The sequence below is a fragment of the Oenanthe melanoleuca genome, chromosome 8, assembly GCF_029582105.1.
Source record: "Oenanthe melanoleuca isolate GR-GAL-2019-014 chromosome 8, OMel1.0, whole genome shotgun sequence".
In the NCBI taxonomy this organism is placed as follows: domain Eukaryota; kingdom Metazoa; phylum Chordata; class Aves; order Passeriformes; family Muscicapidae; genus Oenanthe; species Oenanthe melanoleuca.
Genome location: NC_079342.1, coordinates 5526100 through 5552701, shown reverse-complemented (window position 1 = coordinate 5552701; position 26602 = coordinate 5526100). Strand labels below are relative to the sequence as shown.

General features: G+C 39.0%; 1 protein-coding gene across 4 annotated transcripts in view; it reads left to right on the top strand.

Annotated features, from left to right (window-relative positions):
- The first annotated feature begins 9527 nt into the window (after positions 1-9527).
- The window catches only part of KCNT2 (potassium sodium-activated channel subfamily T member 2), a 111819-nt gene continuing 94744 nt past the window's right edge, over positions 9528-26602 (top strand). Inside the window, exon 1 of one of the 4 annotated variants that reach the window (XM_056498206.1) lies at positions 9528-9890. In XM_056498206.1, the coding sequence (XP_056354181.1) occupies positions 9796-9890 (95 nt within the window). In that variant the 5' untranslated portion in view covers positions 9528-9795. The remainder of the gene's footprint in view (positions 9891-26602) is intronic. The other 3 variants (XM_056498209.1, XM_056498207.1, XM_056498210.1) reach the window with 3 other exon arrangements.

Here is a 26602-nt window from a genome sequence, read left to right as displayed (position 1 = left end):
TTTCTTTTTTTTTTTTTTAAACCCCCTCTCTAAACCTTGCTAAATGAATAAATAAACAAATGCCTGGCAATTTAGGTCGACACATTCCTTTCCCTGTGGTCTGCTTGTTTTTGCATCACATTTTTCCATAGTTATCCCTTCCATGATCATATAAGGTTATGTGATTTGATACCTGAAAGTTGTACAAATAAATTATATTGCAACTCCTTGTGTATTGCATGCTTAGTTAGAAAACAAATTCGTGTTAATTGTGTGTAAAAATGAACTTCTCTACACATATAATTCAAAATATATGTTGCAAACAATCAAAAAGCAGGCAAAAGTACAGAGTGGCTTACAGGTCACTCACTGGTTCTTATAGAGATAACCAACTACCCACAGCAAAGGAAATATATTTGACCATATTCTCATTAAATAAACCCAGGTGATGTTGAAGCACTTCAGTATCACATGAGAAATGATAAGATGGAGAAGATTTGAATGGATTGTATCACAGGTAATGAACTTTCCAAAGAAAAAGATAAAACTATGCAAAAATAACTATATGTCTAACAAAGGACCTTCCCATGGGTTTGTGTAAGCGATGGTCTTATCAACAGTTTCATGAAATGTCTTGGCTTTACAAGTGCCCTTGAGTGGAAATGTAAATCATATGAAGAGAATTACTTGAGACTGAGAATTAGGGGAAAAAAATGTAATAGTACAAAGTGCTCACAGGAGAAGGACATAAATCAGCTACAGGCCAGATGCCCCACAGTGGTGATGTCTGACTGGATGGAGTACACACAGATCCATCTTGTATATGTTCCCAAAAACCTACATAACATATCCTTAAAAATCACTTGCTTAGTTAGTGTGCTGCTATAGAATAAAAATGAGATCTCAAATCAAACTTGACTTCCTCAGCATTTACAGCAGTTAAAACTTTTTCTCTTCTTAAAATTCAGGTGGAAATTTTTAACTTTAGGCTGTGTTTTCAGTAACCAATTCTAAGAGACAGTCTTAGAAAAACTTGCATTCAGCTGTTTCTCCTACAGAAATGACTTCAGAGAGCAAAATGTCTTTTCCTTTCCCTTCCCCTTGACAAATGACTGTCATGGAGAATGAACTCTCACCGTGCTCCATGACCTGTGATGATCGATCTGCATCCAGTTTGCAGTTACTGGTGCACACCTTATCAGTAAAGGGATATTTCATGCACCTGTCAGTTGCAATTTCTGCAGTTTTAAGTATTAAATAGTGGGATGTCATGAAGCTCAAACAGGTTCTGTCAAACTGCTTTTGGGTCATTAAACCACTTGTCAAATAATTATGGGCTTGAAATACAGTCAAAGATATTTTCAGGTACAGCTGAACCAGAACTGGAAATGGTAACATACATTTCCTGACTGCTCTCTATAAATACAGGCATTGCTAAAACTATTTAAGCTAAAATATAACATCAGCATGCAAAAGCAGATATAAAATGTCTGTGAATAAATCTAAGCTGAAAATTAGAAGACTCAGCTGGTGAAGCTTTGAAGCAATATTTGTGTATGTATAGCACAGGCCTATACAAAGAAAATATGTTCAATCACACAAAGCAAGGGACAGACTCAGTTCTTTCCAGTTCTGGGTTTATGATCTTCTTAGGTCTTAAACTTACCCTAGGCAAATGGAAATAGAATCAGGAGCTTAATTCTTTCCTTCCTCACCTTTTCCATGGGCTATCAGTTCAAAATAAATTGTCCTTAATTGGGTCTCACTTTGTTAGCCATCTCCAATCTCTCCCAAAACTGAGCACACAGGAAAACCATGACTTAGGACCTCTAAGGCAAGGAGAAAAAAACTCATCTCTTTAGAGTTTACCTCCTACTCACAAGAAAGGCAGAAACATCTAAGTAGTTATGCAACCAAAGACAGCTGGATTTTATCTAAGGAAGCAGAGCTACTGCTTTGAGAACTGGTGTGACTGCACTCAAAATACTGCTGTGGACACAGCCAGACAGCCACAATATCACCACATAATCCCTGTACAAGCAAAACTGCATGTCAAGGTGTGAGATCATAGGAAAGTACAGGTTGGAAGTTAGCTTGCCCAAAACTCCTCCACAAAGCAGAGTCAGTGTGAGGTCAGAATAAGTTACTCAGGTTTTTATTAGTTCCTTACTCAACATGGAGGCTTAACATCAAGGTTCAGAGTGTCTGTTCAAACCAGAGTAATTTTGAGAACAGTGTTTGGAAGCCATTTGTGTAAGGAAAACAGGTCTGAGGAAGTGAATGCATTCCATAGGGGACTAATGATAACTAGTAATATGAGCTTAATTAGCCACAGCTGAAATAGCATCTCTGGCCAGTACAGTTTCAACATGTTCTAACAGCATGCTGCTGTCACACTTGAGTTTAATAGCCTCATTAGAGCACACAGAAGCATCAGCCACTGTTTTACCCCACAATTGTCATGAAAATGTCCTATCCCACTGTATTAATAGTGAGATTGTCTTTGCAACCTCAACATTTGTCTCTCCTCCCACTGGCACACAACTTCTGTGACTCATAATTACATTAATACATCACATAACTGCTACAATCACAACCTAAGGGTGTGACAGGGAAAAACTGCTCAGTTTACTTCATTTAAACCAAATCATAATCAAACTGGTTTATTGATTTATTAATAGAACACAATTAACCAGCAATCAGTGGAATACACTTCCAGGTTCAGCATGGGCAATATGCTATTAAACAAAATGTTAATAAACACCTGATAAATAAATAACCTTTCTTCACAATCCCCCAAAGTTCTAATCATGCAGGCAAAGCTGTGCACCTACCCACCCCTAGCTGGACACACAGTTCCAATTTCATTTGTCCCATACATTTCTTTCCAAACTGGCCCTTCCCTCATTTCAGAGCTCACTTGGTAACTCCCTAGCAGTTTGTCATCCTCTTCAACAGGATCAGTTGTGGCATAGACACTCTCAGATAGGTCTGGATGCCAGAACTTGCATTCCTGTCTTAACAGCTTTTGCTGTTCAGGCCATTTTACCAAGAATGGGTCATGGGAGCATCCTTGCAAACAGAAACACAGTATTAGGAATTCTTCAGGAATATTCCTTCAACTTCTTCTAAGGTAAATTAGATAACAGCACGTGCTTAGACAGGAGATAGATCATGTCCAATTCTAAAAGTAATATAAACCCACTTCTAATCACTTGTGCTTAAGTACCACCTCATTCTCCTGCCTTGGTGCTCTACACTCAAAAGTGAAGTGAAAATTACTTGAAAAGGTGTTCTTTGAAAAAAAAAAAAAAGTTCTCCTCCTATATAAAAGCAGCTGTCAGTAACCCTACTTTTAAATGAAGTAAGTCCTCCTACTCACAGCCAAGTGAAGATTTACTGGAAGGCAATTCCCAGGTTATCACCACTTCCCAGCAGTTTGCTCGCCCGTGACGCAGTGCTGCTGTTCTCGTGTTCCTACAGCTCCTTTCCAGGTCACCACAGATGCCAGAGGGCTGGGGTGCACCAGGCCCCGTGTGGCCCTGAAGTGTGCATTGTCCCTTCCTGATCTGTTCTGTGATGGCTCACAACAGAAGAATAAAAGGATCAGGTCATTTTGGGTGCCCTGTGTCTGGAACAACTCTAAAGATCGTGCTTGCAGTGCAGAGTCCTGATCACTGGGCAATGGAAAATGCCTTCTACCTACCAACATGCAGTTTAATTAGATACATGAAAACATCTCCTTTTTTTTTTTTAATTTAATTTTTTTTTAATTTCTTCTAATGCTTTCAGAGAAATTATCACATTTGAAATTATTCATTTCACTCTCTGCCCTAGCTTTGGAGCTTTACAGTGACCTTAAAACTCTGTTCTCACTTTGGGCTATTTCAGTCTGTTACTGTTTCTGAATCACTATCAAACCTTTCATGCCAGCAGAACAGACTGCTATGTGCAGCCATTTAAAAAAAACAGGCATTAAGTGGAAAGATAGGAGGACTCCAAGAACATTTTTTCTCCTGAAGTTTAAACAATTCCAAACTCTTCAGCATTGCACTCTGGAAGGTATATCAGACAATAAAATAAAGAGATATGCAAAATAGACAATAAAAAATAAATTGGATAAATAAAGATTTAAATGTATATAAGAACAGCAAAACTTGCATAAAAAGAAATAGTCCTTTAAAAAAAAAACAAAAAACAAAACAGCAGAGAGCAGTCTGCAGCTTGTAAAAAATATTTTTTTTTTTTCAAAGTTTTATTACATATCAGTAGTATTCCCCCAATGGCTGCATTTTCCTAAAGGACAAATAAAGTTACCATTAACTCTCCCTGATACCACTCCAGCATATGACCCAGCTACCTAGAAAGGAGGTGACACAAGCATTTCTTTCTGCAGAAACTTACTGGGCTACACTGTCATTTTTTTATCTGGTAATACTCAGACCCCACCCCCAGACTATACTGTAAAACTCAGAATAAACCAAAAATGGGCCTTATCCACAAAGCCCAAGAATCCAGTAAGGTATAACAAAAGTATGCTTGAACTAGCAAACAAAAAAAGGGACAAACCCAATAAGCTCATGTTGCTCTAACTCTCTAGCAAGTCCTTTTTAAGCAAGGGATGTGAAAGGGAAGAGTGGGATTGCAGTGACAATTCCTTCGCAGCAAAGGAGAAGTAAGAAAATGATGATGCTTTCACATTATAATATCTGCCAACAGAGGCTATTAGGGAAAGATGCAAGACAAGTAACCACTGAATAGGAAATGACAGAAGAGAATAAGGCAGAGCCCATGCAGTTGGAGTTGAAATGGAAATAAACAGCTGCTCCTTGATCTAGCAGATTGGGTGTTATGGTCACAAAAATGGAGAAGATAAAACAGGCTGCCCTCACCCAACAGCCACTGACACACAAAGTGGGCCTAAGAAATTATATTTTAGATTAGATGAAGAAAATGTGCAAGAACGAGATACTGTGGAGGTAAAGATCTAAAAGTACAATCTCAAAGTGCTGTGAGCTCTACAAATATTCCCTTTGCTTTCTCCTTCAAGAAGCATAAATACTGGGTAAACCAAAGGCTACACAACTTCCAAGTCATTTTGCCCTCCTTCAACTCAATGCCCCCTTTGGCATCCTGGCCAAGGTCCATCACTAAGGATTATCAATGTGCAGTAGTTTTAAAAATTCAAAATTGCAGTGAATAAGTTTAAATCCATTCAGACATTCACTGATGCAGCCTTTAGTCCTACACTCCACACCACTAAATAACAATCCTGTACCAAGGTAGGTAAACAGTGAGTGTCCTCAAAGCACACCTCTCCTCAGTTTTTGCTCCTGATCTAACTTCTCAGACCCATTCAGATTCCTGGATGCTGAGACTCAGTCTAGCACACCTAATTTTAGTCTGATAAGGCACCTGTACTTCAGATTACTTTTGCAGCTGATGGTCTGAAAGCCCCAGGGGAAAAAAAAAGATGGTAACAAATTTCTTTAAAAAGAAAAAAAAAAAAGTTGGTTTCTAACTGAGAAGTATACCTTTCTTATTGCTGAAATCCAGTTTTCTATGTAAGGAGTATTTATCAGCAAGGACTCTTCAGAGTTCCATCTAGGAACATTTTAATGGATATAGTGATGCTTTTTCTACAGACTATTTTGGAAGTCAAACTACAGCCAAAGGAAATAAAATATTATTGAAGTACAGTTTACTAATCTAAACCCCAAATAGTTTTTGAACTCCAAATGCTGAGTCCCTAAATGTTCTATTCAGCTGCCAGAGGCAGCAGAACTGTTCCATGGACTGCCAGCATTGTCAGTACTCTAGTTCCCTGTTCCAGCCTTAAACCCAAAGCCACAAAGTGGCTTGAGTGAGAACTTATCACCTGGCAGAAATGTGACTTCCAAGGTTCCCAAATAGCAACAAAAACATCCAGATGTTTCTTAATTATGGGGAAGAAAAATACAAAAAATTTAAAATTTTTAAAAAAGCTTTTTTTTGGGGGGGGAAAAAAAAGCTCAAAATGAGCCTGATTTGTTTTTTTTAGCCAATCAATTTTTCAGCCTGCCTAACCCTTTAGTGAAATCAACAGACAAATAAAAAATAAGCACACAAACTCTGCAGAGAGGGAATTTCCACTGCAGCCCAGACTACACCTAACAGAAAATGCCTTGTGCATGTCTGCTGAATTACCTGAATGCAATCCAGACAATACCAGACCACCAGCCTTGAAAGGACCATAAATACAAGTTACTCATGTTACAGGACTCTTTAAAAGGATTACTGTGCATTTGCTTCATAAATGCCCCATCCTCCTTCACCCTTTTTCAAAATATATATATATTTACCAGTGTTTTTTATTCCTCCAACCTCAGACTATTATTTAGGAGAATGAAAACAATGGTTGGGATGATAAGCTTAGCTGGGGATGACAAGTCTCTGAGTCATGGTAGACATTTGAAAAGGAATGGAGGGGACAGGGCAGAACTGTCTGGCAGGACTATTTCAGCAGCTCAGTGCTGGGGACCAGCAGCACATTCAGAGGCTGAAATGGAACAGTTGATCATTGCCAAGATGCTTCTCTAACTCCCTCCAATAAAGTTTGTTTTACCTGAATAATTTTAGGTATCAATACCATCCATCACTAAAGAACATCCCAGAGAGTGTCAGTAATTAAAGTGATTAATCAAAAAGAGAACCTTGCAAGTGTTTTGAGCAAAATATCAAAACCTAACCGGATAATTTGATTACAGTAGACTGCATAATTCAGATTTGGATAGAAGGGCAGAACATCTTGAATTAAGTACAGTATTAGTAACCTATGTTTCTACAATTGTTCAAAAACTCCAGAAGCCATTTGCATTGCTCCAATCTGTTTTACCTATATGCTATCAAAAATATGGTAGCCTAAAAAGAAAAACAAACTACCTTTTTCTGTTCTTTTTGTACATGAGTATGATCCAGGATTTAAATCCAATCACCAGCAGTAAACTCAGTTACACAGTTCTTAAATGCCCTCTCTTTCTCAGACTTCAGAGCCTGCTACTAAGAGCTACCCACTTTGACAAACACAATAAAATAGATTGATTAAAGTCTATTTTCAGTCCCTATATCAGGGTCACAGATGCTTCTGACATTTCTCAGGGCCAGAACCACCCCAAAATGCAAACCTACATTTGTTCCTGAGTGTGGCTCACAGTTTTTCCTTAACACAAGCACCTAACAAGGAACACCTGGCTTGAGCACAGTGACCCAGTATAATGGTTCACAACCAGCACCTGTCTCCAAGCAGATGACTCAGTGTCTCCTCTGCTTGAACACAAAAGTTTCCCAAGTGTTTTGAGTTACTAATCAAAATATTGGATTTAGCTAACTAAAATCCCCTTTCTGCCTGATTTTATACACTTAGAGCTTTTCAGAGGGATCAAGCATCATACCACCAGACATGTAAAAACACATTTTACATTGCAAAGAGTTTCTATTACTTGAGAGCACAGAATTAAGCATCTGTATAAATTGCATGACTATAGTCACAGTAATGAGTTTGTTTTCTATTAGCTCTGCTCAACTGCTCACCAGGTTGCTCATTTCCCAGTCAGCTATTACCTGTCTGAAGTGCATTTCCATGGTAGAAAAAGAGCAAAAGCTTCTCCTGCTACTTAGCTCCTCAAGTATGAAAACACATGTTAAATTAATCAATTCAGGTGGAAAAATTAATGAGGCTGCTAGAAGATAGAGTAGAAACACCATTAATTTCCCAGCCGGTCTAGGATTCATAGACTCCAGAAAAGGACTGCAGTCAGCCTAACTGCTTTGCTTTTATAACAAAACATTATAACATACAGGCTTCACCCCACCTGAAGTTTTGGCAAGATGACAGACACCCAGGCAGAGAAAGGAAACAATGTTTTCCTACAAGAGAGAGCCCCTTTAACTGGAGCACCAGCTGAGAAAGAATAAAATGGGCAGCATTCACGCAACAAATATTCCAAAGAAAGATCCTGGACTTTTTCTTAATTAGACCTTTATAGAGCTCTGACTTCAGAACACAGCATGGTAAAACTGGCAAGATCGTGGATGCAGAATAATTCACTATTTAATTTATTTCCCATATCAGCCAAAGCAAAGAGCAAGTTACCTTTGAACTCTTGCCACATAGGTGCATCTGTTTTGCTTCACCCAACAAGGCTTTCTGAGAAGCCTTGTAAATGCTGAGTGCAGCAAGCTGTGAAAAAGGGTAAGCATCATACTCCAGTGATCCCAGCATTTTATAGGGGACTCTGCACTGCAGCCCTCTAAAGAAACAGCAATCACAAAGCTGTGCTTCAGAGCTCTGTGCTAAGGAAACAAGGAAAGATGCAATGACTGCAACAGCAGAGACAATCTGAGTCCTGAACTGAGCTACCTGTTGGTTACCTGAGGAAATCTTTGCATCACAGCATGGAGCTCAGAGCTGGAGTCTCAGCAGGGCACACTGCTATGTGATACACTTCAGGCTACCATGCTTGAGCTGATTCTGAATGTCCAGCTTTTAACTAGCTCACCTTTCACACAGAAACCCAGCTGAATGGAAATTACAAGGTTCTCTCTTCAATAAACCTATTGAATCCATGAAAGCCCCTTACTAAATATGTGGTGCTTAAACCACATTTAGAAAATAAACTCTTGTTTATCACTTAGCTCCTGATCCAGCAAAATCTAAATCTGAATTGAAAAGCTGACCAGTGTTAAGATTAAGCATGACTTAATTCTAGGAAACGAATGCTACAACTGAATAGTTTAGGTGAAGAGTTAATCGAGGAAAGGAAATCAGGACAGGCAGCAGTAATGTCAGTGTTTACTAAACTGTTTATTGGAAGTGTTTAGTAGAACATTAGGTGATTAGTATGACAGTCTAGATTAAAGTAACCCTTTAAGGGCAAATCTAAAAACATGATTCTCTTAGTGCCAGTGCATTCAATCAAATCACCATATTGGTATTTTGTGCTTCATCAGTCAAGCATGGAATTAAAATACTCACACTTTCAGGCATTACCTGCAAATCTCAACCATGGGAATAGTTTAACTTCTCTGAGGGTTTTTTTGTTTGTTTTTTTTTTTTACAGGGCATGCACCACCTGCTACATCCAACGGCAATTAAGCTGTTCCCAACTAAGCAGCTGCAAAAACGGACCGAAGGCTCAGTCTGCTCACACCTGGCGTTTCCGAGGAGCTGGCACTGCCCAGGTGTGCCCAGGTCACCGCGGGCCTGGCACTGCCCAGGTGTGCCCAGGTCACCGCGGGCAGCAGAGGCTGAGGCAGCCCGGCCGCGCTCAGTGACCCGCCGGCACTGGCACCGGGGCTGTGCGGTCGCTAAAACAGCCGCTCCTCCCGTCTCGGGGCCTACAGAAAAGCAGCCCGGGGGCAGCGCCAGGGGCAGGGAGTGCTCGGGGGGCTCGGCGGCCGCCGGGCACAGCCCGGCCTGGTGCCGTGCCGTGGCACGGCCCTTTGTTGTGGGCCGCGGCGGCGCGCTCGCCGTGAGGGTGGGCGTGGGCGGGGGGCGGTCGCGCCGCCGCCGAGGCCGAGGCCGCCGCCCGCCGGCACCTGCCTCCCCCCGGGGCGGGACTTGGCTCCCGGGGCCGAGAGGCTCCCCCGAGCCGGCGGGGAGCGCGGGGACAGCCCCGCCGCGCCTTTGTGCGGGGCCAGCCCAGCCCACCCCGCGCCGCCGCCGCCGCCGCGCCGGGCTCTGCCCGCCACACGCCCGGGCGGCTCCGGCCGCTCCTCGGGCAGCGCGGCGGGGCTTCCCCTCTCTGCCGGCCGGCCCTGCCTCCCGCTCCGGGCAGCATGGTGGACCTGGACAGCGAGGTGCCGCCGCTGCCGCCGCGGTACCGCTTTCGGGACTTGCTGCTGGGCGACCAGGGCTGGCAGAGCGACGACAGGTGAGCGCGGGGCGCCGTGTCCCCGGCGGGGCGGCGGGGCCGGGCAGCGCTGCCCGAGGGCAGCCCCGGGGGAAACTTGGCCGGGGATGGGGTGCGGGGGCCGGAGCCCCGGGGCAGCGCGGGGCGTCCCGCGGCTCGGAGCGCCCCCGCAGCCTCGCCCTGCCCCGCGGACAGGTGAGAGATCGCCTCCCTGCGATAACCTTCCCAGAGCGAGCGTCCCAAACAGAACATGCATTCTCGCTTGTCCAAAGGCTCATTGCAATGTGCTTTCGCTGTCCAGGCTTCTTCACATGCAGTTTCTCTCCGTGCTGGGATCATAGGCATGCACGTAACTGCCGCGGTTTTATTCCTTTATGAATTCTTTCAAGTCTGTCAGCGTCTTTAGTCACACCCGATAGGAAAAGATTTGTCAGTTTCAGGTCAAATGCTGTCCTTAAGAATCATGAAAACCCTTGGCATTAAAAGAAACGCGCAAACCGGGAATGTGTGATCAGTTTCAGAATGTTGAATCAACAGCGTTCGTGAGCAGCACCAGCATCTTTCCACTCTGCTGGACCATACAGCCTTGTGTCTCAATGGACTATTACATGATCCCATCTTGCAAAATTATGTGTCATATCCACTTTGTCCTAACACTCTCTTGTAGTCAAATGTCAGAAAAGCAAAACTGGCAACATATTGGACAGATTTTAGTTCAGTAGATTTGCATTGTCAGAGTATGTCTTTAACTTGGCAGTCAGAAACTTTGATTTTAATGCTGTTCTACATTGTTCAGATTTTCCCTACTTCCCTAAGAAAATATGGATTCTTATTGATTGATAATCACAGGACCATGCAAATATGTAACTAAGTATTACCTTTGTTTAGGAGATTATGCTCTGCATTGAAGCAGTTAAACAAATGGTGTTTATTCAGACAGTTATGAAATGGTTAATGGCATCTTAATATAGTCACAGAAATGAATGCTGTTGGTTGGAAATGACAACACTGTTGCTACATAGTGGAGAGATAAATAGTATGTTTATCAAAGCATGGTTTCAAAAATGATAAGTATATTGTAATGTAGTCATTACTTCTGATTCTTTGAGATTTTAGAAAACATAATCTTAGCATCTTACACCTGCATCATATTTCCTACTGGGGTATGAAACAACTCCACAACCTTTCTTATTTTAACAGCTTTATTTGTTTGTTTTGGTTTTTGATGGCTAAAATTTACAAAATATGCTTTGTATGCTTATTTGTATCACTCTGGGGCTTAACACTTTTTCCAGCTCTAGTTTAAACTTCTTCAAGCATTTCCCTGATGCCAGTTGTTTGACTTGCACTTCATGAAGTTACCTTCTACGGAAGAAGCACAATCTGGTCTCAAACAGCAAACAGTGTAACTGCACAACCCAGAGCATCCTTTTAGCTGTTGTCTATTTCATGTCTATGTGCACTTAACAAAATCAAAGTAAATAATCCTTAAAACAATCTTGGTAGCAGAATTATAACACAAAAGTCTTTCAGAGCATGGTTATCATTTGAAAACTGCAGCAATGAACTGGTGAAAAATTAATAGTCAATTTTAATTATTTCATTAATATTCCAACAAGCTTTGCAAGAAAGATTTCTGGCACAATCTGAAAGACAAAAGTGTAAATGGCTTTCTAGATTTTTATGCACTGTCCTGTGCTGAGGCTGGGCACAGCTGCACAGTGGTAGGAAGGTGTGCAGGGGATTCCCCACAATGCAAGCAAGATTGTGTTTTACATGAGGCTGTGATAGCAGCACTCTCTCCTCCAGCTCTGCAAGTTACCATAGCAGTATTTTTGGATATCAGCTTTCCATAACTGAATGAGAGCCTTTCTTACAAAGATCTTGAGTCTTATCTGTTGTTTGTCTGTCCAGGTTCTTACTTTCCTGAACTGGAGGCTATCATGTGTAATACTGAAATATTCATTCCTTCCTACGTTGCTGGAATATTGCTGCTATCCATTATAGAAAAAGCATGCACGCTCTGCCTAGAAATAGTGTTAAGTGGAATATTAAGAATATTAGATGTACTTCCAGGAAATATTGAATGAGAAAGACTGCAGACCTATGGGGACCCTGAGATCAGCTTCTTATTAGTTTGCAATGATTGGTATTACACAAGTATATATTATTTTTGTCTGCTTTATTGTCTTCTCTTTGCACTCTTAGGTAAATGGTTCTTGGTTGGTTTTGGTGAAGCACATCCTTTGTATTCTATTGTAAGCAGTGTGCAATATAGATACTGTCAGTGTTGTTTGTACCACTTCAGTTGAAAGGATGTTAGCTATGAATGGAGTATCTGAATCCTGAAACACAGTTAAAGTAGACTCTTAGGATGGCTGCACATGATCAAGATAGTTCGTTTTAGTCGTTGGATTTTGGCTGAGATGCTGCAAATATTTTTCTGCCTATTTCCAGTTCACTGAAACTTTTTAATTCCATTTTCTCTCAGCTCGGGCAGTGTGCTGTATGCTAAGGATTTCCATCTGTGTGATCTGTGAACTTCAGGTCTGTTACCAGCCAAACTCTGTGTCTTGTCTTAGGTCCATTCTCTTTTTTTTATTTTCCCAGTCTGTTCATCCTTGGAGGGATGTCTTTTCTCCTTCCCCCTATGCCCTTTTTGGAAAAATGCTGGCTTTTTACTGATTGGATCCATCTTCCTGGTTTTCAGATGCTTGTTGGTTTTTTAGAGAGGAGGTGGAATTATTCCTCTCACCTGCCACAACCCACCCAGCATGTGTTGCCAAATCAGTTTTAATAGCATATTGCTTGTATTTAATAATAAATATGATTGAAATTCTGTGACTTCTCCTCTTTCTGTTAAAAGCTATGTTTCTGACATTTTTTTTTCTTGAGGGACTTCTCCTATAGTGGAGCCTTACTCAGACTTTTCTTTTTTTTTTTTCATTCTCTAGTTCATGATCCATTCCTTACCTGTATTTCTTCAATGCAGTAACATCCATCTCACTACTTTTGCATTTCTGTCACCTCCTCCCAAAAATTCTGCTTTCATAGCTTAGATTCATAGCCAGCCTTGCAGTTGGCTTCAGTAACAGATGGGTTCTGGGCTGTCATCTTCCACAAACCGCCAAATTGGATTGTATTTTATTTTTTATGAAAGAAGTTGCTGTGTGCAGAAGAACTTGCTGAATCTTTGACAAATGATTTTGTTCAGTGAGAAAGCAACTTCGAATAATTTATTGGCATTCTTGAATTTGCTGAGTGGTTTGGTTTTCTTTTTTTTCAATAAAAGGATGTTAGAACCAGTTTTGTTTTTTGCAAAGCTAGATTTTCAAAGGAACCTGGTTCCCTTTGAAAACTGGAGATGAAGCTTTGTGTGACTACTACACTCATTTTATATGGAGAACACTTCTACAAGGCAGAATGTAAAACACCAGCCCAGCTGGAGCATGTGTGTGTGTGTCAAGTGGGTGAATTCTGTGGCAAGTAGGGCAGTGGATCAGCTTTTCTCTGGCCATGGGAATATCCCAGGCACTGGGCTGAGGGTAAAGAGAAGATTGGACCCTTGACTTTTTCACTTGTTCTATAAATATCGCTAATACCCCTTTGCAAATCTTACATTTTGCTTTCATTATTGAAAGTATCTGAAAATGAAACAGACTGTTTTGATTTACTGGATATTCTGAGATGTTTATTGACCATCATAATGCAATTTACTTTTCAGTTTGGCTGCTGGGAAGTGAGCAGAAATAAAACGGACACTCAGTGATTAGCACAATTATTCACCTTTTAATTCAGACAGATATCACTAAATCGTGATTGTAATAGTAAACTATGCAATGAAATGTTTCATAACCCTCCTGATTATCAGTCCTTACTCTTACTAGTTGTGTTGAAAAGCAAATAAAAACACAAGAAAAAGAAAACACAAGAAAACACAAATAAAATAAGAAAGCACCCTACCTGGTGAAGAGGTGACATGTTCAAAGTCAATAAATAATTTGTGCAGAGGAGGAGAGAAAAGAGGATATTTGTTTTAGGTTCCCATGTAAGTTTGGGAAAGCTACAATGAAGAGGTTTTTGTGTACATAAATAGCTACCACGTGCTTTAAAACAGCCAATCCACAGCACACTAGAGGTGTAAAGGAAGAATTCTGAGTTAAAAATTAAAAGCATTTACATTCTGTCCATATCACTGCCTTTTTATTATCTTGCAGAGCACAGTTTACCTCACATTTCTTAAATCATTTATGTCCAGACATTTAATTCTTTCTTTAGAAGCTTTTGAAGATATAAAAACTGCATTTGGTTTAGTGAATTCTAGCAAGACAGGAATGTTTCCCACCATTGAAGCATGACTGATTATTCTGATGAACTGTTCAAATTCTCCCCTGCCTGCTCTGACAAAAATGTCTTGAACTGTGCAGGAGTGGCTTGGCAGTTGAGTGTCCAAGGAAACAATATGAACAGATAACTTGTGGGTAGTCCAACCTCCACCCTCAAAGCATCCAATCTCATAACTTTCTTATATGCTGCTGCAAGATATTTTTACAATTTCAGTCATGGAACAAAAATTTGCATTTTCCAATTCTGTAATTCTTTTTTCTATTCTGTGCAGATATAACAAGAACATTAACTGGTACTGGAATTTCATTTCAAATCCTGCTTCTGTATTGAGATTAAAATTTGAGTCATTTTGCTACAGTATATACTTTAATTTTAAAACTATAGAGCTAAATTTTACCTTTGTGAAAGAACTGTTCTTACATTGAGTACTTATAGGATTAAATTAAAATCAACCCTCCATTCTGGTGTGCTTTCTGCATAAATGCACATTACCACCTATCTGGAAAGGAAGGAGATTCACATAATACAGAACACCTCCACACATCACTTGGACAATTGTATCCTGCTGGCTGTCATGTTGACTGGTGACTTTCAAGGAACAGCCCCCCACTGCAAATCTCAGAAGGCACTTTAACAGTCATTTGTCACAGTGAGAATTAGTGAGTAAAGCCCTCCCTTTGCCTTTCCTTCTGGAAATCACCTGAGATTGTTAAACTAAAAGGGGATAAAAAGCCCACACGTTCCTGATTCAAGTGATTTAAAATAACTGAGTCTAGATTCAACTTGTATAAAAATTCTATTATAATTTCCTCAAAAGAAAATTCTATTACAGTTTCTTCAAAATAATCCTCCTCTTTCCTTCAAGAAATACTTTAGTCAATTTGGCCTCCTCATTTTAGAAAACATGTTAACTTACAGGAATTCTTTCATTTAACAGAGGCTGTAAAATCAATAAAAGGACTTGAGCAGATATTGTCAAATTTATCTGGATTTGCCCTTGTAACTAAATTTCTTGCAACAACAACGGAGGCCAAAATGCATTATTTCTGTGTTTCTATATTCAACTTTAACTAGCCCACAGTGTGGAATTGGGAAAGGGCACGGAAAGAAAAGAGGAATTTCAGTGTTGTTATGACTGGATATGTCCAAGGAAGATGTTGGTATCACATCCCAGCAAGTTTTATACTGCACAAAGCATTTAAGTGTCTCATCTTGAAAACTCTCACAGACCAAGTAGTTTTCCTCCTATGGGACAACATGATGCGCAGTTTGTAAATGTACTTGGTACTTCAATCATTACTTAATTATGGACTTATTGCTAAAGCTCTTATTTTTCCATCTCCAACTTGACACATGCTACTTTACATCTGGCAGACTCTATAATACTCCATAGGGAGCTAAAGCAGTTCTTTCCCTCCTAATTTTATGATTATTATTCTATCACATCCAATGATTAAGACTATTTATTTTTTAACAGTAAGCTCTGTGCTGCACTTTGCCTTTCATAATGACTCTTCCATAACAAATGGTAGCATTGATTCAGATTGTCTTCCCTTTATCCTTTAGCAAAGAAATAGATCGCTTGGAGCATCAGAAATGTCTGCTTTAAACTTCCTTTAAAGAAAGGGTAAACTTGTAAAATCTTCTAGCCATTTCTGCGTTATACATTTAGTTTCTAGACTTCACAATCAAAGGTGATTTTTATTGTACCTGAATTCTGACACAGTATGCCCAAATGCTTATACTAATCCACTAAATACTGCAAATGTGGATTCTTCACTTTTTTTCAAGTAAATGAGCAAGTTAAGTCCTTCCTGGAGGCCTCCACTCCATGGTCCCATAATCTATGTGATAGGAGAGAATGCCATTCAAGAGCTCTAAGTGTTCTGCAGCACAGAAGATTTGGTGCAGAATGCCTTAAAACAGCTGTTAAAGATTTCAGCCTCCTCCGTGCAATCATCTGCTAATTATGTTAGCAGTCAACTTCCTGGTGGGAAGTAGCAATAAAACAGAAACAGTCATTAGGAGACAAAACCCAGTGTTTATCCTCACAGATAAAAACAGTGATATTATTATTTACTCAGAAGTATCTTGAGGGACAAAGCTTTCCTCCACTTAGGGAAGTATCTGTTGGGAAGTGCTATATTTTTGTGGTGGAAAGCAGGTTGCCAAGTCTGTCATCTCTGTGCCTGCCTTGCCAAGTACCAAGCTATGGAAGATGTGGAAGGAAGGCACTAGGTTAGATCAGTGCAAGTTATCTACTGAGGTAGCAGAAAAGAGAAGCCTAGCCCTGAGCCTGGGTGTGACAAGCCACCTGCCAGATGTAGCCATTAATAACTGCATCTCCAGCAGCCACCAGCACAAGGGTCATGTGCCTGGCAGGGACAATGGCACAGTTTGAGCAACAGCCCTCACTAAGGGTTAGCTCTGCCAGGAAAGTCTGGCCCTCCCTCCTGGGCTCTGTACCCTCTGTCAAACCCCTTTGGCATTATGTAAAGAGTTTTGCCCTTTAGCTTTCTATGATGTTAAAGTTCATGGCTTTTGCTGTATTTGTAGTTTAAAGTTACAGAGCTCCTTCACAGCATAGCAGTTGTTACAGTGTGTAATAAGGAGGAGACATGATAAAATAGCCTCGCTCATTTATTGTTCTGAATAACCAAAAACGTTCTAGAGATTTTATGTTTTTTTCACTTTGTTTCCACTTGCCCTTGTGGCTCAAGAAAACTGCAGTACAGACAAAACCAGATTTACCAGGCCTAATCTGAACCAAATGCCAATGGGAAAAAACCCAACAAGCTGCCCTGCAGATGGAAAACTGTGGATGTGCTTTAGGTTGTTGTGAATAACAACCTAAATGTTGATACACAACATTCCCTGACCCTGGAATGGGATTTAGTTTCTCATCTTCACACCAAACTCAAAAGAAGCTGAGGGCACTGATCACTTATCACTGTTGCCCTGTAGTTCTCACCATGGAGCAGAGACAGCTCTAACAGAGGGACTAAAGGCTAAGCTCTATATTTAGCTGAATGTACCCTTTTGAGAAGTGAGCAAGTTATGTTTTCACTGTGTACAGCAATCTAGAATTTGATCATTGTTCAAAGGGGTTTCAGTTCAACAAATACCTTTTGAAAAGCCATTTTTGTAGATAATGTCCAGTCTTTAATTACTGATTTGCTCTCTCAGTAGTAATTCAAAGAACATAATACAAACACAGAAAGTGGAGCAAATGACTGTAATGTGCCAATGTTGATTAGTCAACCTAGTTTTATAAAGACTATCAAAATCTAAGAAGATTTTTCACCCACCTAAAATTGTCATAGAAGAGAAGCCAGTCTCACAAGAGCCATTGCAGATACTGTGTGTTTCACTGACACTGTGGAGTGCATTCAGTGACCCACATGATCATTTATTTTTGTGCTGGCACTGACCGCAGATTGCATGAAAATTACAATTTAGCTAAAATGGTACAAACAACATTCAAAGTGCACTGAATTAATTTTAAAGTCTTGATTAGCTTTTCCTTTATTTTTTTTTTCTATTTTTTGGCAGTTGACGGATCAGTTTGAGTTCAGAAAAGAACAACAAAGTGAGGTAAATTCATGTGACCATTATGAATTCATTTAAGACAATTAATTGTGGCAGTCACTGTGACCAGCTCAACTGGTGATTCAGAATTCAGGGATTTCAGTGTGGTGCTGGCAGAGCATTTCATGTAGGAAGAGCAAGGCTGGCTCCTAGGAGTGTTCAGATTATGGAGGAAGTACCTCTGAACATGTAGGAAAGAGGAAAATTTCAGAAGCCTCTAAAAGGCAATTTGCTGGGATATAGTATGGGCTAGTCTGAGACTGAGGTTGTGAAAGATCTCAGGTTTTGCTCCTAATTTCAGATAAGAACAAGCTGTTAGAAGATCACTGTTATCAAGATTATGAGGTGAATGTCTTCCAAGGCAGATGAGTGGGGAACATAGAGTCGTGTAGCAGCCTGCTGCTACTTGACTTCAAGCTAAGCTGAACTGCTCATTTAGAAATTCCCTTCCTTTCTGAGATGGCAGAGCCACTTTACAGTGACAAAAGTGGCCAGATGGAGAGAGCTGGGAATACTGGGAATATTACTGTGCTTTCTTGTACCACCCTAGACACTGGAGAATTGGAGAATCAGACCTCCTGGCATCGATCCAGCCGGTTCTATCCATGAGCACAAATTCTCCTCATTGTATCTGTGTATTCCACCTCAATCTGAGCAGCACTAAGGTCTGTGTCAGACTTGAAAACAAGATAACAGAACAGAGCCTGTCCTGACCCACCTCACTGATACAGTTAGCTAAAGAGGACTTAAATAAATTGACTGTCAAAAAAGCCAGCAAAATCTGAAATTTATGCATTCATTTTGGAAGTTATGTTTACAGGGGAAAAATAGTGTTTACATTGAATAGGCCAATATTCTGAATGCTCTTGCTAAATGATTTTCTAAAAACACACGAGGCACATTTTGAAAGTTTGACGTCATTATTCTGAAAAATTAAATACTGGGCAAACTGTTCTGCCAGCCATAAAACTGATGAACAGCATTTTACTTCAGGGAGTACTAAGTGTTATTTAATATGAATAAAGATGACAGAATTAAACTTTTAAAATATTGTGAAACTTGATATTTTAAATTTTTCTTAAACTAATGAAGAGGTAATTAAAACCATGCCTTATGATTAATCAGGAAGTGTGATAGCTCACTCTGAGTAAGGAGACTGAGATTTATGTGAAGTCAGTAATTATATGTACCCTGTTAGCTGTGGAGAGAACAGTATCAGACAGGTGACATTTTAGAGATAATAATGACTTTTAAAGCACTTGTTCAATTATGCGTTCAGAGTTCTTGAATCATTGCCACTCCTTAATGAGACATTTATAATTTATATGAAAATTTGGTAATTTTTTTTCCATGTAAAACAATAATCATATCTTTGTATCAGGCTGCATTTGAAAGGAAGGAATCAGTTCCAATCCACTGTTAGATATATTGCACTGTGTATGTATGTTAAGTATATACAAGTATTACTTCAGAAATCCTACATATTTTATCCTCCATCTGGATGTCATCATTGGAGCCAAAGCAGCTTTAAATACTAGAGAATAAAGACAGATATGTCTCAAGGTGCAATTCTTTTGGAAGGAGTCATCAGCAGGAAATGTCATCAGCACTCTTTTCTTGATGATTTGGTAGAGGAAATGGAGTCTCCACAACCTTTCTCTGTGAAAAAGAGGAGACTTTCTCTGTCTGTGGGAAGCGTCAGGAGAGACACCTCCTGTCAAGTACTGGGCTTTTGGTTTATGTCTTTTCCTGAGTCTGTGCCTGGATGCTTCTTCTCTGTATTTATCTGTTAAATCTGCTTTTTGTGTAGCTGGTAAACGTGTGCTGGTGGGAGACTGCAAGTGTACACAGCTCCCATCATTTCAGGAAAATTGCTATAATCTGATATTCAGCCCTGTATTACTTCTCAAAGTTGTTGGCATTCTAATGGCATATTTTGGGGTGTTGTCTAAGTGTTTCCAGATTGCATATGTGGACTGTCTCAATATGTAACTTTAAAAAGACACTCCTTTTTATAAAGTTACCCTGCTCCTGGGCATGTGTAAAAAGCATATGTGGTATAATTTTTTGTCTTTTTCACTTTTTAACACTTCGGCTATAAATGGGATCTCAGAAAAGTTCTTTCTAGGCTTGCTAAGGTGTCTGTGGGAAGTTCTTGACAAATTTCATTTGACTTCTTATGACTTTTCCCCTTGCAAATCAGGCATGGTTCCCATAATTTCTTGTCCTGTAATAAAAAATATTGTTAATCTAAGTAAACCTGTGGACAGGTGGGGAATTGAGCAGAGTAAAGAAAAAAAAGACTTAAGCTTTTAAATTAACTTTATGTATTGCCTTTGATGTCATTGTCTTGCATCCTACCTAATCCTTTCCAACTAGAGGGAAAAATGTAGCTTGGAGAAGAAATAAACACACAAAAATATTTAAGTGATCTGATGTAATGTTTTTCCATGCTCCTGTGTGTTTTGTGACAATGGTCAGTACATAATTTTGGAATATGATCCAAAAGATAATGGTGTAATATTTTTAAGTACTAAAAACTAAAAATAGTAAAAATATAGTATCATTACCTTTAAGAGTGCTGTTATTAACTAGTGATATTTCTCCTTTGGGAATACTGCTGGCTAGGACTAGAATCAAGAAAGAGCTATAAAAATTAAGCTTCATTGTGCATAATTTTGGGTGTTTTTCTTACAGATCAGTAAAAAACTCAAATAGCAGCTCTGTTCCTTATTTGCCATGCTCTCCTCTTTTCCTAGTAAGTCCACCTCCAACGGATTTGTAGTTGAAACTAGGAAACTGTGAAGGCCAAACACCAGTGTTTTATCTGTGAGATTGCCATGCCACCTAAAGTGCATATGTATAAATTCTCTATTGCTAGTGTACATTATTGTTTTGGCCAGAGTTGTGTTCCCTACATGTGATTTAAATACTGTACACCTGCTAAATCTACATGAAGAAAGTTAGCCAGAAAGTGTCCTGACAGTTATGGAGGATTGGGGCACATATGAACTTATTTTTAAGTAATTTGCAGAGAGATTTTCATGTTTTCATGTTGGGTACCACCTTCTTCTAAAGAGGAGTTCATTTAATGGCTCTCAGTCTTAGTGGAAGAGGTTTTTTTTCCATTGAATTACTGAGCAATACAGTATCATGACTTCTGATCATTTGCTGCACCTTGATCTAGTGTAACTTATTAAGGCAGCAGATGTAACTGCAGAGATTTCCCAATATGTGGAAAACTCAAAGCTAGCTTCAATTGCCCTTATCACTAGAATAAATACAGGCATAATAGGAAAAACAGAAACACAATTGAAACAAAAATCCAGTGACTTCTGTGCTGAATTTTTCACTGTTGAATGTGAAATAATAGTTTATTACTCTAAGTCTCAGTTTGATAAATGAATCATGATAAATGCATGACTACATTTTCAGCCCCTACAGATTTGGGATATATGTATAACTAGTAATTATTGAAAACCATCCTGTGCTGTCCTATATTGAGGTTCATAGAGCATTCTGCCAGTGTACTCCTCTTATTTTATATATTTTAAATGGCAATGAATACTGTCAGTCCTAAGTAGAATATTTCAGGTGACAGCTTAGCCACCAGTGTTTGACAACCTAAAAATATTCTAGGAGATTGAGAGGTTCACAGATAAGACATGTATCAGTCAAAATGTTGAAAAGAGTATGCTAATTTGTTGTTATTCAGTATTTTAAGGATGGAGATGCTTTGGGTGCTTCTGTAAATACAGCTTCTCTACAAGTCCAATGCTAAACAACAAGCAGATACAAAAAAGAGAACTGTGTGTTGTAGCACTTGCTTTTCTTGCAAACCTTAGCACCAGGTCCCATTTCAAGTATTATTTCAAGAGAATGTAAACTGTCTAATTTGGAGGATTAGGAGTCTGGGAAATATATTAAGAACCAAAGTATGACCGTATTTTTTTTAATTTCACTTATTTTAATTTGGAAAGTACCCCAGGCTGAAGTTTATCCCAGTGCCAAATAATAAACTAAAATATTCTCTCTTTTGTGTGTAAAGCTTTACTTTAAAATGTAATTTATCATCAACATAAGCTAGCATTTAGGTAGCCAAGAGGAAGTTCTGCTCTCATTAACCTTACAAGGAAGTCTCTCATAAATTACTACATAGCTCTCTAACCATAGACAGATGATCTAAATCTTACTCTGAAGCCTGGCTGCGATTTTGATAAGATGTTGCAAAGATAAGCATAAAAAATAAAATTACATGTCAAGTTGATCTTCAGAATAAAAAAATGTAGCCATATGTGTTTAAAATTAATTCAGTAGCTTCATTGAAAAGTTGATGATTTTTAAAGGCATGGTAGAGAGAAGCCAGAGTGGTATATAAAATTTCCCATTGGTATTTGATCATCTCACCCATTATATGGCAGCATAAGTGGGATTGCTGGATAAATGCTGAAACACTGGCATAAATAGACTCCATAAATACAGTAGGAATGCTATTTAACAGTGTATTTGAATATATCTGAAATACACTTTTCCATTTCCAGAGGAGAAATAGTTCAATACAGTCAACTGGAATAAAATTATTCTATTGATAAATTATACTAATTTCCTTTTCAACTGTGCAGAATTGCAAGAAAAAAAAAAAAAAAAAGATTCTGAGAAAAACAAAACCAAAACTCCAGGTAGACTAATTTATTTAATATCTGAGTCTAGACTGAATTGGCTACAGCTTTCTCATCAAATTCCCCCAAGTCAGCCATTATTGCACGGCTTCATTAGTGAGAAGAATCTGGAGCATTTTGAAGACAAGGCATTTTACACTCCGTCATTTTAAGTGAGACTGTTTTATTCACATTTTAGTGATTATGATGTACATTTCACAGCACTCTGAGGTATGAGAGCATGATTTTATAACTTTTATCTCTTTGTAGTTTTTGTGGGAACCTTTTAGAGCTGAAGAGTAGAGTGCTGAAATAAGCAAGTGACCACAGACAATGCGAGAAGCCCAGGCTACAGCAGGGATTTGAATCAAAAACATGCAAGAGAAGGGCATGTTTGCTCATAAGTACCTATGATAAAATGAGTGGATTAGATGTGTAAAATGTAGGTAGCAACATAACCATTGTCTTCCTGCTCTTCTAGTGAAGTTGGTAAACTGCAAGTTCTAGCCTTTCAGGTAATTTTTCAGACTTCAGCTGAAGTCTGCACAATGCAATTTCAGACCCTTAGTTCAGCCACAGAGGTACCAGGAGGAAAAGATGGATAGAGCTATTAGGAAGGGAAGAAAAATTATTAATGGCCTTGGAACTGTTTGATTTTCCAAGTCGCACAATCCTGGAAATTGTTCATACTTCTTTTCCCTTTCCTTGTAAAAAAGATATATCCTCCATTTACATTACAAGAGAAAATCCTAGGAAAGGGTGCATGCAGTATAATACCAGGAAAACTGAGCTTGAACAGTTACTGAGTTACTGAAGTAGACTAATTTCCTTATAACAAAGGGATGAAGATTGAAAAGTGAGCACAAATCAAAGTTCTTTCCTCAGCTCCTGCTTTATGAGATATGAAGGGGAATTCTTAACCTGTGGTGAGACAAACAGCAAAAATCTCATTTAGTGGAGCAGGATATATGTCTCCTTAGGAGGGAAATGTATATGGGTTTTTTTAGCATCTCTATGACCAGATGCACAGAGGTCAGAGTCTGGTTAATAAATATTGATGAACACATTTTTGCCTAAACAATTAATAGAAAGAGAGTAAAGTATGTGGATTTATAATTCCTTTGAGTTCAACTAAGATGTATACAATTTGAAAAAAATATTTATTAAATGCTGTTGGTTTAGTGTTCTTATTATCTGGTTGCAAGGCAAATAAAGATTAACTTGGCTTTGCATTATATCTGCTTTATAGGTGCAACCAGTCTCTGCTTTGCTATGTCAATAAGAAGTTACCTGTTTTATTCTGTTAGAAGGCTCTGTTCTATCTGTACATTCCTTTATGAAACATAAAGGTTTGTGCTGTTTTTCAAGTTTCTACCTCCTTATTCAGTAGGTACTTTTCCTCTGTGACTTTTAAGCTGATTGATTATATTAAAATACAAAAAAAGGCATGTTTCTACAGTTTATACAGTATTTTTAGTGAGGGTAGGCGCTCACTTTATGTTATAACATGTTTATTTTACTTTTTTTTGTTTACTTATTTTCCTTTGTATGAGCATGTGATTTTTTTACCTTCAGTATCAATCTCTAGAGAACCTTTTGAAATGCCTTATAAAAATTTTAGTACATGATGTTCACTTTAGACTTCCCCCTTATCTATCTCTCCCAATTATCTCATAATGGAGCAGAGTGCTACAGCTCATAGTCTATTTATATCTGTCATTTGCTTCTTTCTTAGTTTGTTCCCAGGCTAATCCAACTTGTAGATCTTGGCATGGGTGCCATTTATTCTTTTTTCATCTCTTGTTGACATGCTAACTAGTACTTATATTTTTGTCATTCTCAATGCACATTATGAGAATATTTTGATTCACCTTTTACTGTGGTTTTATTTATCTGCTATTTTTAACTTTTCTGTTATCTATAATACTGTGGTTACAAAATATGTCAACTCAGTGTCTGGCATTGGAGCCTAGTCACTGTAGAGAAACAGCACAGGATTCCCCTCTCATAAAGAGTGGGGCAAAAGTCAAGCCATGTGCAGCAAGTAGATGGGGCACAGGACCAGGATGTATAGATCAAATATGAATTGAGCAGTGGAAAATTCAGGGTACTGAACTACCCTTAATCTGGAAGATACATGACTCTTGAGAGACGCTGTTAGAGGGTTTTGAGGTTGGCTATGTTTTTGAAAATCACTTGAAGACAGCAAACATGAAAATGGAAGAATGAATGCAGGAAAAATGGCCAAGATTACAGCAATAAATGGAGCACAGCCTTCCCCTGGACAGAGCAGTGGCTCCATCGCCTTCAGGTGTAGATTTGTGTTTGTGCAGTGGCGTGGGACAGGGGATTTGGTTATTGACCCCGGGTGACTGCAGCTTCTCCAGAATCAGTTTAGCACAAAAATAGGACCTGTAAAAGCCTCCTTTTGGGAATACTGCATCTTCTTACTTGTACATCTGACTTGCACTTCTGACTATGCCTGCAAAAGGATCAATTTTGATTTTATAAACACTACAAATTGAAATAGGGAATTACAGAATGCTTTATTTTAGTAAGCTAGCAGTGTATAATGCTGTTTCAGCTGATGGTGTAAATTTACACAGCTGAAATTTAAGATTCTAAGTTTTCTAAATGCCATTGTTAAAAGGGTGAAAGCTCTTATAGTATTTTTTTTTTGGCCAGCCATATTTATCTTTGCTCGATTCGATTTCTTTTAAAATTGAAGAGTATCTGCACAAAGGCAGACTTAGTCTGTTATTTAGTAGAATGAACTGGTCTGTTTGGTCATTCATTTAGCAGAGTGGTAAGCGATAAGAGGAAATAATGTAAGAGCAGAGGAAGTAAAACACTGTTACTATATTATTTTAATATAGCCTCATTCTGGTATACTCCCTTTTTGAACATTTCCCTCCATCAACACTTATTTCCACACATTTCCATATTATCTTAATTTTGTTCTTACTGTCAATATAATTATTATTGTAATCAGTATTTTCCCAGTGACACCTAAGTGGTCCACGTGCTGTGTTCTGAAGTGCTAAAATGTGCTCTGGAGTTTTTCTGTTAGTTAACATTTACAGGCAGTGTCAGTAAGGAAAAGTTGCAGAGAAACATCTGTAGCATCTTAGACAGGAGTAACTTGTGTTTGTGAAAAGGGCTTTGAATGTATGATTATTAGCATGGTCATGTGTTCTGCAAAAACTACCTCTGTGATCACAGTTGGGAATGCAGTTCCATGAACATCACTCTGTACAATCGTACAGAACTTTTGGTTGTTGAACTTTTGGGTGTCCTCACCCATCTTTTCTTCCCATTATTTTGTTTACTTGGACATCTAAGAATTGGTCTGTTAACTTGTGGCAGCAAATTTCTGCTGTCTTTTGCACCAACACAAAGAGATTGCAATCACTGTAAGTCAGGTGCAACTAGGGGCCTGCCTTTTCCACTGTCCCAGAGAGCTTACTCCTGCTGTACCTTTGCATCAGGTGTGAGCATCACAATGATGAAGGTAAATCTGATCAACAAATGGATCTGATTGAAAATCTCCAAAGGAAAGAATATAGACAGTCTCCAATTAGAGCAAAGTCCCAGTCAGACTAATCTAGAAATCACCCATTTGTAGAGGTGTGAGCAGAGACACTTTCCCTCACTTGTACAGATGGCAGCTTCTTCCTCTGGTCATAAAACAGCATCCTAACTTGACAGTGTGCCTAGTGCTGTCTGCCAACAGTCAGCACAACCTGATTTGGGTGACTTGGAGTTTATATCTGGTTTGTACACAAATCTGTACTGGTGGTTTATCTGGTAATGAGCAAATCAAGTGTTGGTTGGGCACTACTGATAGATTTAATGATAGCTGGCAAACAATTGCATTGTTGAGACCAGTAAACTACGTGTTCATAAATAAAGAACTGTCTAGTTCTAAGTGTAAATTAAACAGCTACTGCCTCTATAAACTAAAAACTGCCTAGATGACTGTCCTGAAAGCCTGATAGGTATCCAACAGATGACTGATTAAGTGAAGGCATGCAGCTGTGTAATCCTTAATGATTTTGCTGCTTCTGCAGAGATGCTAAATCTATACTTAAAAAAGAGTCCATGCTGAACACACACACACACACACACACAGACACACAG